The sequence below is a fragment of the Nematolebias whitei genome, chromosome 6 (assembly GCF_014905685.2).
Source record: "Nematolebias whitei isolate Nwh7 chromosome 6, NemWhi1, whole genome shotgun sequence".
Classification (NCBI taxonomy): Eukaryota; Metazoa; Chordata; class Actinopteri; order Cyprinodontiformes; family Rivulidae; genus Nematolebias; species Nematolebias whitei.
In genome coordinates, this window is record NC_056503.1 from 34,513,258 (window position 1) to 34,527,886 (window position 14,629).

General features: G+C 38.4%; 2 protein-coding genes across 2 annotated transcripts in view; both read right to left on the reverse strand.

The window, feature by feature from the left end:
* Nucleotides 1-2,105: 2,105 nt before the first annotated feature.
* On the reverse strand, nt 2,106-6,334 carry LOC119410662 (extracellular calcium-sensing receptor-like). The gene is made up of 8 exons (XM_037677547.1): nt 6,183-6,334; nt 5,435-5,729; nt 5,038-5,327; nt 4,451-4,755; nt 3,660-3,865; nt 3,319-3,540; nt 3,110-3,233; nt 2,106-3,010 (listed from the first exon to the last, which is right to left on the reverse strand). Exons 1-8 carry the CDS (start codon nt 6,332-6,334, stop codon nt 2,106-2,108), a joined length of 2,499 nt encoding a protein of 832 aa, XP_037533475.1.
* A 1,257-nt stretch (nt 6,335-7,591) lies between these two features.
* The window catches only part of LOC119410915 (extracellular calcium-sensing receptor-like), a 15,873-nt gene continuing 8,835 nt past the window's right edge, over nt 7,592-14,629 (reverse strand). Inside the window, exons 9-17 of the mRNA XM_037677836.1 lie at nt 12,180-12,201; nt 11,234-11,456; nt 10,595-10,889; nt 10,196-10,485; nt 9,604-9,897; nt 9,133-9,355; nt 8,808-9,029; nt 8,568-8,691; nt 7,592-8,490 (exon numbers count right to left, since the gene is read on the reverse strand). Coding sequence (XP_037533764.1) covers nt 7,592-8,490; nt 8,568-8,691; nt 8,808-9,029; nt 9,133-9,355; nt 9,604-9,897; nt 10,196-10,485; nt 10,595-10,889; nt 11,234-11,456; nt 12,180-12,201 — 2,592 coding nt within the window. The remainder of the gene's footprint in view (nt 8,491-8,567; nt 8,692-8,807; nt 9,030-9,132; nt 9,356-9,603; nt 9,898-10,195; nt 10,486-10,594; nt 10,890-11,233; nt 11,457-12,179; nt 12,202-14,629) is intronic.

Sequence of the window (14,629 nt, forward strand, 5' to 3'; positions counted from 1 at the left end):
TATACAAGTGGCGCAAGAGTTTGGTTTGCATTGCCGGTGTAAGTCGGACCCATTTATGGTGGGAGTTAGACTTTGCCAGGGCTGCCCATTGTCACCAATTTTGTTCATAACTTTTATGGACATAATTTTTCATTGCAGCCAAGGGCCAATGGGTGGAGCGTGTCTGGTTTGATGGCCTCAGGATTTCTTCTCTGCTATTTGCAGTTGATGTGGTCCTGTTGACATCACCGTACCATGATCTTTGGCACTCCCTGGAACCATTTTCAGCCAAGTGTGATGAGGTGGAGATGAGAATCAGCACCTTGAAATTTGAGGCCATGTTCCTCAGTTGGAAAAAGGTGGATTGCTCTCTTTGGATTGAGGGTGAGGTTCTGAGACAAGTGGAGGTGTTTAAGTATCCTGGGGATTTGTTCAGGAGTGAGGGACAAATGGAGCATAAGATTGATAGACAGACTGGTGAATCATCTGCTGTATTGTGGACTTAGTGCCAGTCTATTTTGGTGAAGAGGGAACTGAGCTGTAAGGTAACGCTATCTATTTATCAGTCAGTCTACATTCCTACCCTCACCTGTGGCCACAAACTCTTGGTAGTGACAGAAAGAACAAGATCTAAGATACAGACCATTGAAAATATTTTCCTCTAAGTATAGCTGGACTCTCCCTTAGAGATAGGGTGGGAAGTTCAGTTATCAAGGAGAGAATGGAATAGAACCACTGCTCCTCCACATTGATATGAGCCAGTTGAAGTGGTTCGGGCAGCTGCTAAGGATAATCCCTGGGCACATCCATAGGGATGTGCTTCAGACGTACAACTGGGAGGAGACACCAGGCGAAACACAGGACACGCTGGTCAGACTCCTGGTTGGCCTGGGAATGCCTTGGAGTTCTCCCAGAAGAGCTGGAAAAGGTGGCTATGGAAAGAGATGTCTGTCCATCCCTCCTCAAGCTGCTGTCCCCACGACCCAACTTTGGAACAAATGGACGATAATGGATGGATGCTTGAAAATTTCTTACTTGTCAGTTGTGCACTGTCTATATCAAGCTTTGGTTGTGTTAGTCCCATTAATTGTTCATATCCAGTCATCCAACCATAGTCCTAGAATGAAACCAAGAATGGAGCCAGCTTATCTGTCTGCTGGTCCATATACAAATTTAATGTCCCATCCGCCTCCATGTAAGCAAAAACTTTGATGGTTGGATGCTAGTTGATTTATATAGTTCTTACTTACAAAAATGTATTTTCTATATATACTTAGCAATGACTAATTAGTGTAATAGATCATTTTTTTAAATATTAAAAAAAGATTGTTTCATTGTGATTATTTAAGAGTAATTGAGACTTGAAAAACTGTCAAAACATTTTAACTCAGCTCTGCTGGCTTCATTTTTCAATGGCGAGAGTAGGCAATAGGTGTTTTTTTCTGGAATACTATCCACCCAATTAGTGACAAAGAATGTGTGACATTGGAAATAAAAATACACTGAAAATTCTAACATTGATTTATTTTGATTCAAATATAGGTTTAAGTAAAACAGTCAAGTTAGTTATATTTTCTAATTTTACGTAAGAGAAAAAAAAATATGAATTGAACAAACAATTTACTGTAATTTGTCTTAGTTCAAAAAACTATTTTTTTTTTAATGTAGTAAACAAACATTCTGGATAATCTGAAGGAGAATAAAAAGGAAAAAAAAAAATCTAAAAGCATTTTTTTAATGCTTCAGAGAAAAAAAAAAGTAAAATACTGTGAAGCACATAGTAAATGAAAATCTAAATTATGTGTTCCCATATTTGTTTGTTAGTCATTGTTTAAAAATGTTTTTCTTTAAATCATTTATTCAAAATGTTGGAAATGGATAATCATCACAGTTTTAATTTTTACCTTAGAAACTGTATCATTATCAATCATGTTAAAACATTTATTCAAAGAAGCACTCCTTGAACAAGAAAAAAAAACTGCAGAAGAGCAAGACCAAGCAATGTTGGCTCTAAACAATATTATAAATTAGGAATAAAAATACAAAATAAAAAAAAATATATATATGAACAGCAGTTTAGTTTCCATCATTGCACTCTTGCTACTTTATTAAATACATTGAGAATTTTACATTTGATTTTTGTTCAATAAATATCTTTTGGAGTTCTTCTTGGGCTGAAATATGATCATGAAACACTTTGGAGCAAATATACATAGTATGAGTCCAAAACTGGAGGCCAGAATAGCAAATATCTCTACTGCCACTGTAAATTTTCCAGGAGAGCTGACGTATGCTGGGATGAAGGTGATCCACACTGCACAGAAGATCAGCATGCTGAAGGTTATCATCTTGGCTTCATTAAAATTATCAGGTAGTTTTCGAGCTAGAACAGCTAACACAAAGCAAAAAACAGCTAGCAGACCAATGTACCCGAGCACAGCCCAGAAACCAACAGCAGAGCCTAATGCACATTCCAGGATGATCTTCTCCTTGTATGTTGTCAGATTTTTTACTGGAAAAGGAGGACTGAGAATCAACCAAACGGCACATATTAAAACCTGAATTAATGTGAGAGACACAACAGTCATTCTTTGCTGTGGAGGCCCAAACCATTTCATGACATTACTACCTGGAAGTGTAGCTTTAAAGGCCATTAAAACCACTACAGTTTTCCCAAGAACACAGGAGATACAGAGAACAAATATGATACCAAACGCTGTGTGTCGCAGCATGCAGGACCACTCAGAGGGAGCTCCAATGAAAGTTAATGAACATAAAAAACACAGAGTCAGAGAGAAGAGCAGCAAGAAGCTCAGCTCTGAGTTGTTGGCTCTGACAATTGGAGTTGTTCTGTGATTAAAGAAAATAGCTGCTGTGATCATGGCCAGACAAGCCCCCAAAACAGAGAAAGCACTCAAGGTGATTGACAGAACATCATCAAATGACAGAAACTCCATAGATTTTGAAAGACACGCATTTCTTTTTGCATTCGGCCAGAATTCTCTCTGACAAGGGAAGCAATCATGAGAATCTGAAAAAAATAAAAAACTTGTTGTCAATGCTCTAATATGTACATTGCATAACTGCATTAAATCAATATAAAGAGGAATAGAAAATGTATTTGTTTTACCTGTTGTATTACTGATCTCTCCTTCAGGACATGGTATACAATCATAGCAGCAGATGGGTTTTCCTTTCTGCAACACTTTCCGAGTTCCTGAAGGACAACTCGCTGAGCACACTGACACTGGAACCTGTCACTCAGTCACACACAAAGTAACAAACTTTTTTAAAGTTACTATATCAATGTTTGTAAAATATAACCCATAAGTTCTGTACCTGGGTCCTACCCTCCATCCAGGTTATGTTCATGTTTATACGAAACTCCTGGCCTATTGGCAGTGATGCATCGTAGTATCCTACTGTTAACATCTTAATACCTCCACTCTCACTCTTCTGCCAGTTGACCAGCTCATAAAAAGCCACTGGATCACCATTAGCATCAAATGACACTGGATAACCATTTTGAGAAAAGTTTACTTTTTTTAATTCTGTAAAAACCTGTGAGGTATAATAATGTAGAGGGAAATAAATTTGGAAACATAAGAAATAAATCACATTAAATGACCTTCAGGGAAGTCAATAAAAATAATAATAGTAAAACATTTATTTTCCTTTACCTGTTTAGGCAGCAGTTTGATGTATTTATAACACTGAGTGGTGAGATTTGTTTCCTGACACAATGCATTGTGAATCGCATGAGCTATTGCATAAACAGCCTTGTACACCATGTTAGTGACTCTTAATGGTGACGGTTCAGTGTAGGGATTTTTAAGCAACATTATGTCTTCAGTTCCATCACACAGTCTCTTGTCTGGATCAGGATCTGTAGTCACATATAGACAAAAGCAGACAAATCACAGTCCTTACTTAGATTTCATATACTTGGGTCTATTGGGAGGTACATGGTAGACAAATTACTATAGCTATAATTCATTATTAAATAACAAAACCAAAATTTGTAGTTCTTGAATTACATTCAGGATGTTTGAACTTCACCAGAGCCATTAAAAGTCTGTTAGAATAAATGCCAAACATTTTATTTGCGTCTGTGTTTAGTTTAAAATAACGAGATTATTTATTTAAGGGATTTTAAACATTTGACAAGGCCATTAGAAAACTATAAGTAAATATGTTCTTGTTTTTATTTTAACCTTGTTTTGTGTGGGACTTTGATTTTATTGTTTTAACAACTTTCTTGTTATTGCTTTTATTGTTTTACATTGTCGTCTGTACTCTACATGTTGTCTGTCATGTCTATCTTGAAAACGAGTCATTGGGACTCAATGAGACTACCTGTATAAATAGAGTTTAAATAAAAAGAGAGCAATTTCAAATTGCATAGAGACACTCAACAAGGCAGCATAATAGGAAAGCCCTTCATGTACATTTTTTTAAATTATAGTGAAACCTTGCTCACATTTTTTTAAGCTGCAGTTGAACGAGTTTTCCCAGAATTCTGTAAGCAGAGAAGAGGCGACTACTTGGGTGGGAGAAAGATCAAGTAGGAAATCTCTCAATCCTGGGATGACAGATTGCTGAATGCCAACTCCAATAGCTCCTGCACAGAAACTGAAGCTCATTAGGTTCGGGTCAGTTACCCAGGACTCACTTCCTATCCACTGACGAGGAGGTGAAGGCGCCTGAGCCAGTTCCTCCAACAGAACTCTCATTTCTCCATTTGACAAAAAAGCTACAACAACCACTGCTGTAGACCTGTTGAGACATTAAAAATTATTGCTCACATTTATTTTATATTTTTCCCACTGTAAAGTAAAAAATGTAAAATGAAAAAATAAAGATAAATCTCTTCACAAAAAATAATATGTATGTAAATATGTATGAAAACAAACAAAAAGCAGAACGTATAAAAACTTTTTTTTAAATCAAAAATACTCAATTATTTTCTTTTTTAACCTATCACTGACTTAGTTTTTGTACAGTTGACCCACATCTTCACAAGATACACAAAACAATGTAAATTAGTAAATTAGACACCTGCGAATAACATCAGCTACTCTCTTTATCTTGCTACTTGGGTCGGTCCGATAAAAAGATTCAGAGTACTCCACACAGATTCCTTCTTTCTGTGCTGCATCAAGAAAAGATGCCATTCCATTATTTCCATAATCTGAGTCTGAGCGGACAGCACCTATCCAAGTCCAGCCAAAGTGTTTCACCAGTTTGGCCAGAGCATCAGCCTGAAAATGATCACTGGGAATTGTTCTGAAAAAAGTCGGGTACTGCTGCTTGTCAGACAGACAGGCACAAGTAGCAAAGTGGCTCACCTAATTAAAACAAAAATACAACTTATATCATTTTCACTAAACCAAAACGGTAAAATCAGCAGGTACTTGTAGTTTATTTCTAGGCAATAAATGCAGACTGTTCTTACCAATGGGATACTGAAGGGTCCAAAGATGCGGGACATGCTGATGGAAGGAGTTGATCCAGACTCACCAACAACAGCCATCACCACTCCAGACTGGGAACAATTGCTGCCTTTATAAAATTCAGGGTCTTGTCCGTTTGATAGTTGAAAGGCCACATGCACAGACACAGGCACTGAAGCACATGAGTCATAGATCTGATATCCAAGTTTGATGCCTGGAAGCAGCTTTGTGCTGTTGTTTATCTCTTCAATTGCAAAGATCATTGCACGAGCAAAACGCAGGTCCCGAGCGTCAATGCTGTGTAAAATTGATCGAGTGATTGCAGACAATAACACAAAAATGTAAAATATAAAAATATTATCAAACTACTGAAAATGATATTTGAGAAATAAATCACATAACACTGAAGTTTTAAAAATGATGAATTGATAAATTGAAAATTGATTAGTCAAACAATCAATGCATGATTGTTTTTTTTTTACTGTGGATTTACAAAATACAACGAATAAAATTAGCAATTCAAATCAAGCTGTTCAGTTTGAGTTATTTATATTTTAAACATGTAGAAAAAATTACTGTATCACAAAGAAAATGTTTATACAAATCTGGATGTTTCATTGTTATTTTATTTATTTATTTTTGGTCCCTCAGTATCAGCTTGCTACAATATTTGCAGAAAAAAAAAACATAATTTCCATTCATAAACATCAAAAACACTTTCTTCTTTCTCCACCTCTCCTTCTCACTCACCTGCCACTGCATCTTGAAGGTTCTGGCTTGGTGGTGTAGTTATAAATCACTGCATGCAGTTTGTAATGAATAGAAAATATACCACCAATAACAAAGTCACCATCCACTGAGAAGGCAGGTAAACAACGTGTACTCTGCATTTTACATTTCATCAATGACGTCTCAGTACTGACACCCACATCAGTTGGAGCCTCTTTGGTCTTAACTGTTGGCTGAAGTCCATTCAAAGACCCAGAAAGGACAAGAACTGTGATCACTTCTATTAGGTTCACAGCTAATCTCAGGCCAGTAGGAACAAATCGGATTGCCATTCCTCCGGTGCCAGTATTTGAGTGTAGATTTGTTTATGTATGTGCAGCCCTGTGCCACAGTTTTTAGAGCTGGTGCCTCTCAGCAAGAAGGTTGCCGGATCAAACCCCAGCTGGGGACCTTTCTGGGTGGAGTCTGCACTTTCTCTCGAAGCATGCATGTTTTTTTTTTTTTTTTTTCTCTGAGTACTCCAGTTTCCTCCCAAAGACTAACAAGATGCATGTTGGACTAATTGGTTACTCTAAATTGTCCCTAGGTGTGAATGAGAGTGAATGACCGTTTGTGTCTATGTGGCCCTGTGATGGACTTATGTGTCCAGGATGTCACACGCCTCTCACACTGTGAAAGCTGGAAATGGGCAGAAGTGGCCTTTGTGATGTAGAAAGGAAAAGTGAATAAGGATAATGTATGTATGTATGTATGTATGGATGTATGGATGTATGGATGTATGAATGTATGTATGTATGGATGTATGGATGTATGAATGTATGAATGTATGGATGTATGGATGTATGGATGTATGGATGTATGGATGGATTATCCTCCACTATACAACAGCTGATAATTAATCTGCAACACATTCATCATTTTCACCTTATGAAACTGTCTGTACTAAAATAATCTAAAATGGATTTTTTAAGGATCATATACTGTATTATTCCCATTAGACTACTTGAAAAAGTAACAAAGGGGGAAAAGAACAACGATCAAATAAAAACGCAGACAAGAAAAAAATAACACTAGTAAACTTTATTAATTGGTTCTGTAACTCCTAAATACATCCATCCATCCATCCATTTTCTTTACCCGTTTATTCCATTTTGGGTCACGGGGGTCGCTGGTGCCCATGTCCAGCAGTCACTGTGCGAGGGGCGGGGTACACCCTGGACAGGTCGCAAGTCCATCACAGGGCCACATAGAGACAAACGAGACAAACAACCATTCACTCTCTCACTCACACCTAGGGACAATTTAGAGTTCTCCTAAATACATGTTGTAGAAAAAAAATGTAAATAAACAAATTATAATAGAACAAATTTCAACTGATTTGTTTTATTTTACCATATCAACATTCTGATGTCTGATATGTAAAATCACTGTTAGTTTTTGTTCATTAAATATTTCTTGGAGTTCTTTTCTGACTGAAACAATATGATGAAACACTTTGGAGCAAATATACACAGTATCAGTCCAAAACTGGAGGCCAGAATAGCAAATATCTCCACAGCCACAGTAAACTTTCCAGGAGAGCTGATATATGCTGGGATGAAGGTGATCCACACTGCACAGAAGATCAGCATGCTGAAGGTTATCATCCTGGCTTCATTAAAATTATCAGGTAGTTTTCGAGCTAGAACAGCTAACACAAAGCAAAAAACAGCCAGCAGTCCAATGTACCCGAGCACAGCCCAGAAGCCAACAGCAGAGCCTAATGCACATTCCAGGATGATCTTCTCCTTGTATGTTGTCAGGTTTTTCATTGGAAAAGGAGGACTGAGAACCAGCCAAAGTGTACAAATTAAAACTTGAATAAATGTAAAAAACACAACAGTCATCCTTTGCTGTGGAGGCCCAAACCATTTCATGACATTACTACCTGGAAGTGTAGCTTTGAAGGCCATTAAAACCACTACAGTTTTACCAAGAACACAGGAGATACAGAGAACAAAGGTGATCCCAAACGCTGTGTGTCGCAGCATGCAGGACCACTCAGAGGGAGCTCCAATGAAAGTTAATGAACATAAAAAACACAGAGTCAGAGAGAAGAGCAGCAGGAAACTCAGCTCAGAGTTGTTGGCTCTGACAATTGGAGTTGTTCTGTGTCGAAAGAAAATAGCTGCTGTCATGATGGCCAGACAGGCTCCACAAAGAGAGAACGCAGCCAGGATGATTGACAGGACTTCATCAAATGAAAGAAACTCTACAGGTTTTTGGAAGCAGGCATCTCTTTTTTCATTGGTCCAGAATTCACCAGAACAGGGAATGCAATCAGGAGAATCTACAAGTAAATTAAAAATAACTCTTTTGATGTGGTTATTTCTTATTTCAGACATGATTTGTAAAAAAGTATTGTACCTGTTGTATTACTGATCTCTCCTTCAGGACATGGTATACAATCATAGCAGCAGATGGGTTTTCCTTTCTGCAACACTTTATGAGTTCCTGGAGGACAACTCTCTGAACACACTGATACTGGAACCTGTTACAGAGAAACAGTCAAAAATTATTTTTTTTAATTTATTTATTTTTGCAAGGTAGCAGGTTTTTAGTTCAAAATCTTTTCTTTTGTGAATCTGTTATCACTACACCATTTACTTTTGTTCCACCCTCCATCCAGGTTATGTTCTTGTTGATATGAAACTCTTGGCCTTTTATCTGAGAAGCATCATAGTAACCAACTGTTACTACTTTAAAACCTCCACTTTCACTTTTTTGCCAGTTGACCAGCTCATAAAAAGGCACAGGATCCCCATTAACATCAAAGGACACAGAATAACCATTTTGCGAAAAGTTTACATTTTTCAGTTCTGATAAAACCTAAACAATAAAAACATCAAAAATAAACTATTAACAGTTCAAAATTAATCAAAGTAATTCATTGCCAGGAAAAAAAAAAGAATACTTTTATAGTGAAACTGACCTTTTTGGACTCCAGTCTAATATTGTTATAACACTGGGTGGTGAGATTTGTTCTCTGACACATTGCATTGTGAATGGCATGAGCTATTGCATAAACAGCCTTGTACACCATGTTAGTGACTCTTAATTGAGATGTGTCAGTGTATGGGTTTTGGAGCATTTTTATATTTTCATTTCCATCACACACACTCTTGTATTGACCAGAATCTGTAGATATGAGCCCCAAAAATGTTTTTTTCAGAAAGCATTCACAAAAACATGTTATTCTTTTACATTTTAACATTTAAAGCTAAAGCAAGTAATTTCAATAAACTTGGCTTCCCATTTATGAACAAAGCTAATCCAGGGGATGAAGATTGTTTATTATATACTGTAAATGCAGCAAATATTTTTATTGACTTTAAGTTTGATAGAAATGCCTTATCATTTCTACTTGCATGGTTACTACAGGAAAAAAAAAAGGCCCTCACTTTTTGTCAAGCTGCAGTTGAATGCATCCTCCCAGAACTCCGTGAGTATGGAGGAAGCAGCTACTTCAGTGGGAGAGAGATCCAGCAGAAAGTCTCTCAGCCCTGGGATGACGGATTGCTGAATAGTAACTCCGATGGCCCCCGCACAGAAACTGAAGCTCATCAAGTATGGGTCAGTGATCCAGTCCTCACTTCCTATCCACTGACGAGGTGGTGGAGGCTCACGAGCCAGCTCCTCTAAGAGGACTCTTATATCCCCAGTGGCTGTAAAAGCCACAACAATGATCGCTGTTGACCTAGAAAAGCATTAAAATTAGATGATTTGCCAGATTATGGATAGAAGATTTATTTAACCTACAAATAAGACACATTTGTCAATTTATGATGAATGCTGGGCATTTGTGTTCAAGTCAATCTAGATTTACCTCAAACCATCAAAAGAAGAAAAACAAACCATAAAAAATTACATATCTAAAATGGCTCATTAAATAAATGAAAAGAAAATGTGCTTTCATGAATTGTAATCAAACATTTTTAGTATTTGTTTAGTTTTCAAAAATACAAAGAATCAATCACAATCCGTGATTAAGAAACCTGCGGATAGCATCAGCAACTCTCTTTATCTTGTATCGTGAGTCGGTCCGATAGAAGGATTCAGAGTACTCCACACAGATCCCCTCTCTCTGTGCTGCATCAAGAAATGACGCCATACCGTAATTTCCATAATCTGAGTCAGAGTGAACTGCACCTATCCAAGTCCAGCCAAAAGTTTTCACCAGCTTGGCCAGAGCATCAGCTTGGAACTGATCACTGGGAGTGGTTCTGAAAAAAGTAGGGTACTGCTTCTTATCTGACAGGCAGGCACAAGTGGCAGAGTGGCTCACCTAAAGCATGGAAATTACATTTATACATCTTCAATGGAAATGAACAAACAAATAAAACAAACAACTTTCGCTTTTAGAGAACTTCAACAAAACTAGTCAGATAATTTACTTGAGGAATATGAAAAGACCCAAAGATGCGTGACATGCTGATAGATGGAGTTGATCCAGACTCTCCAACAATAGCCTTCACAACACCAAATTGTGAACAGTTGTTGTCTTTGTAAAACACAGGAGTGTGGCCATTTGACAGCTGAAATGCCACTTGAATGGCCACAGGCACTGCAGCACATGAGTCATAAATCTGATATCCAAGTTTGATTCCCGGCAGGAGTTTTGAATTGTTGTTTATTTCCTCAATAGCAAAAATCATTGCGCTTGAGAAACGCAGTTCTCGGCCAATAATGCTGCACAAATTCAGTCAAGAAAATATCGACATTCAGGCAGAATTGTGGGAAAAAAGGAAAGCACTTTTTTTTAACAAATAAAACAAGCATGCAAAACTACAGGACAACATCTAAAACAAACAACTATAATATAAAATTAAAATGAGCTTAAATAACTATTACAAAATTAAGAAATAACTTCAAAATAAAAATGTTTTAATATGCATACATACATAAATACATTTATTTTGTACTATGCTTACTTAAATGCAAATTCAAAACCCCAATTATGGCTAATTTTACAGCAAATCATATAAATTTTACACATCTTACAACCTTTTCCATTTTCTCTTTCTCTTACAAACCTTCCTGTGCATCTTGCAGGGTCAGGCTTGGTGGTGTAGTTATTAATCACTGTAAGCGGTTTGTAGTGAATGGAAAAAACACCTCCAATAACAAAGTCACCATCCATTGAGAATGCAGGTACACGAGGTGTACCCTGAAGGGTGCATTTTATAGACAAAGCCTCAGTACTGACACCAGCACCAGTCAGATCCTCTATAAGCTCATTTTTTTCTTTCAAACCATCTAAAGATCCACCCAGGACAACAATTGATATCAGTTCCAAGAATCTCAGGCCAGTAAAGACAAAGCTGATCTCCATTTCTCAACTTTGTTTTTGGATGCAAGTGTGCTTTGACTGGTTTATATATCTCCTCTAATATGCATCAGCATGTCAATCAACAGAGGCAAGATGCTTTCACCCAGTGAATTGGTATTGATAAAGTATTTATTGAATTTATGTGGTCATCATTTCCAAACTGTTTCTCCATCTTGTTTTCATGTTTTCAAACTTCATTTTTAACATTAGAGCATAGCTTCTCTTTTTTTTAACTTTTGATTTCTGCATTGTTTTAATGTTTTATAATACCAGAGCAGAACATTCAGAGCCCTCTAGGCTTCAGAGAAGGCTCAAGACTTCAGCACTTATAACATACCATATTACATTAGAAATTCTGTTATGACTAGTTTTTTTTTTCTTTTTTCTAATTTTTTGGCCAGCTTTTTTTTTTTTTTTTTTTTTCATTATGGGCAACTGTTTGCAATATAGGCAACAATATGGACTGTTTCTGGAATTGTTAATCAGATAAGATCATCTTGGCTGTACATGTCTACAAACTCTGGGGAAATTAAAATGTTCTGTGACACTGCAGTGGATCATCAGCTGACCTGGATGAGCAGCACCCCAACCATCCATCCATCTATCCTTTCTCTTTACTTGCTTCTTCCTTTTCGGATCGTGGGATTCACTTTTGCCAATATCCAGATACCACTGTGCGAGAGGCAGGGGACACCATGGACAGGTTGCAAGTCCATCACAGGGACACAGAGAGACAAAGGAGACAAACAACCATTCACATTCTCACTAGAGCTGGCATTTCCAACCCGAACCCTGAGCCCGACACGACCCGGATTAGGGCCGGGCCATAATAATCTGCTTAATGTGCAGGCTGTGCCGGTGTTGGGCTTTTGATTGTGTCAGCGGACGCACGCAGCTGACGATCAAATATATGGCAACATGGCTTGTCATACAATCACCAGCCTCACGTGGCCATTTGATCGCACGCTGACCGGCCTTGATAATAGTAAACAAAAAGTCAAGTTAAGCTTCAGATGGAACTATACTGCCAGGTAGCGATCCATCAAAGCTCAAATGGACGTTCATTCAGCCGCTGCACTCAGTGGATGCGCACGGCAGACGACCCAAACAAGTGAGAGCCCAAAATATCCGACGTGTCAGAGCAGGGTCCATGTCTGAATAATGAAGAATGCAGACAGAAGCAGGAATTTAATGTGCTTAGTTGGCCATGAAAGGACAAACACCCCCTCAGCTCCAATCTTCTGCCTCCTTACTTTTGCATGTCCGTCGACTGTTAACTATATAAGCAGTAAAAGCTTCATTAAAAATGTTGGGGGGGGGGGGGGGTCGGGTTCTGACCTGTACTTACTGTTAATTTGTCGGGTCGGGTGGAGATCGGAAATTATGGCTACGGGCTGGGGCCATGTCGGGTCAGATTTTTTTGGGCCTGAATGCAACTCTTACTCTCACTCACACCCAGAGACTATTTAGAGTTACCAATCAGCCTAACATTCATGTTTTTGGTCTGCGGGAGGAAATCAGAGTACCCCTAGAAAACCCACTCATACACAGAGAACATACAAACTCCACCTATGGTGGTCCCAGGCCGGGATTCGAGCTGGTGACCTACTCGTTGACAGGCGGCAGCTTTACCAAATGTGGCACCATGCTGCCCACCACCAGGTTTCCTTATTATCTACTCTCTGTCCAGATGACACACCAATACCTACCTACTGGTCTCTCTAATTACTGTTGCTGTAGTAGCCCAGCCATCTGTAAGCTCGTTCTTACCACCAGAGCTTTTAACAGCTCCTCTCTGAATTTCTCACTACATTCTTCCTTTTTCAGCTTCCACCATTTGGTCTTCCTCTTTGATTTTACTTTTTATCTCTTCTTCACAACAACAATCATTCTACATGCAACCATCTGATGTTGTCTGGCCACCCCCCCCCACCCCCCTGACACAACTTTACAGTCCTAAATCTCTCTCAGGTTTCCTCTTCTACACATAATGTATGTAGTCGACCTGCGTACGCCTTCCTCCACTCCTATACTGTAGGTCACTTTATGTTCCTCCCTCTTGGAAATATGTGTTGACTACAGGCATTTCCATTCTCTTGGCAAAATCCACCATCATCTGTCCTTAATGGTTTCTTTCCTTGACACCAAACCTACCCATCACTTCCTCATCCCCTCTGTTTCCTTCATCAACACGTCCATTCAGGAGTACTTCTATAACCACACTTTCCTCCCTGGGAATGCTCTACATCACTTCATCCAGATCTTTCCAAAATATATATTTCTCCTTCACATCATATCCAACTTGTGGAGCATAACCAGTGGTAACATTTAGCATCAGACCATCTATTTCTACCTTCAGACACATCACCATATCTGACACTTTTCACCACTACTACATTCCTTGCCAACTCCTCCTTCAGGACCACCCATACTCAAATTGTTTTTTCAATCTATGCCATTGTAAAACAGTTTGAACTCTGTTCCAATGCTGCAAGCCTTGCTGCCCTTCCACTTGGTCTCTTGGACAAATAAAACACATTTCGTCCTTCTCTGCATCATGTCAGCCAGCTCTCTACTTTTGTCTGTGATTATCCCCACATTTAGAGTTGCAACCCTCAGTCCTACATTCTTGACTTTCATCTTCTCCCTCTGGCTCCTGACACATTTTCTTCTTCATGGTCTTCTACTAACAGTACCACAATTTTTGCCAGCACCCTACTTGTCAACAGCACCAGTGGCAGTCGTTAACCCGGGCCTCGACCGATCCAGTATGGGTTTGCTTTGATGAACTCGCATTACAGTTTTGGCAAAAGTGTTTTATGTCAGATGCCCTTCCTGAAAAAAACTCACCATTTATCAGGGTTTGGGACTAGTACAAGAGATACACTTGGTTTGGCATCCTATTGGCTAGTTTAAATATGAAAAGAACATGTTGGAGAAAATGTCCTGTTGTATGACAAGTATACCTGCTCCCAGCCTCTTGATTGAACATTTATTTTCTAAATTTAGGCTCAAAAAGGGATTATTACCTTTAGAAAATGTCTAGTGTTTGACAAAAATACAGAAATATTATGCTGCATTTAATCCCTGCATTTTATAT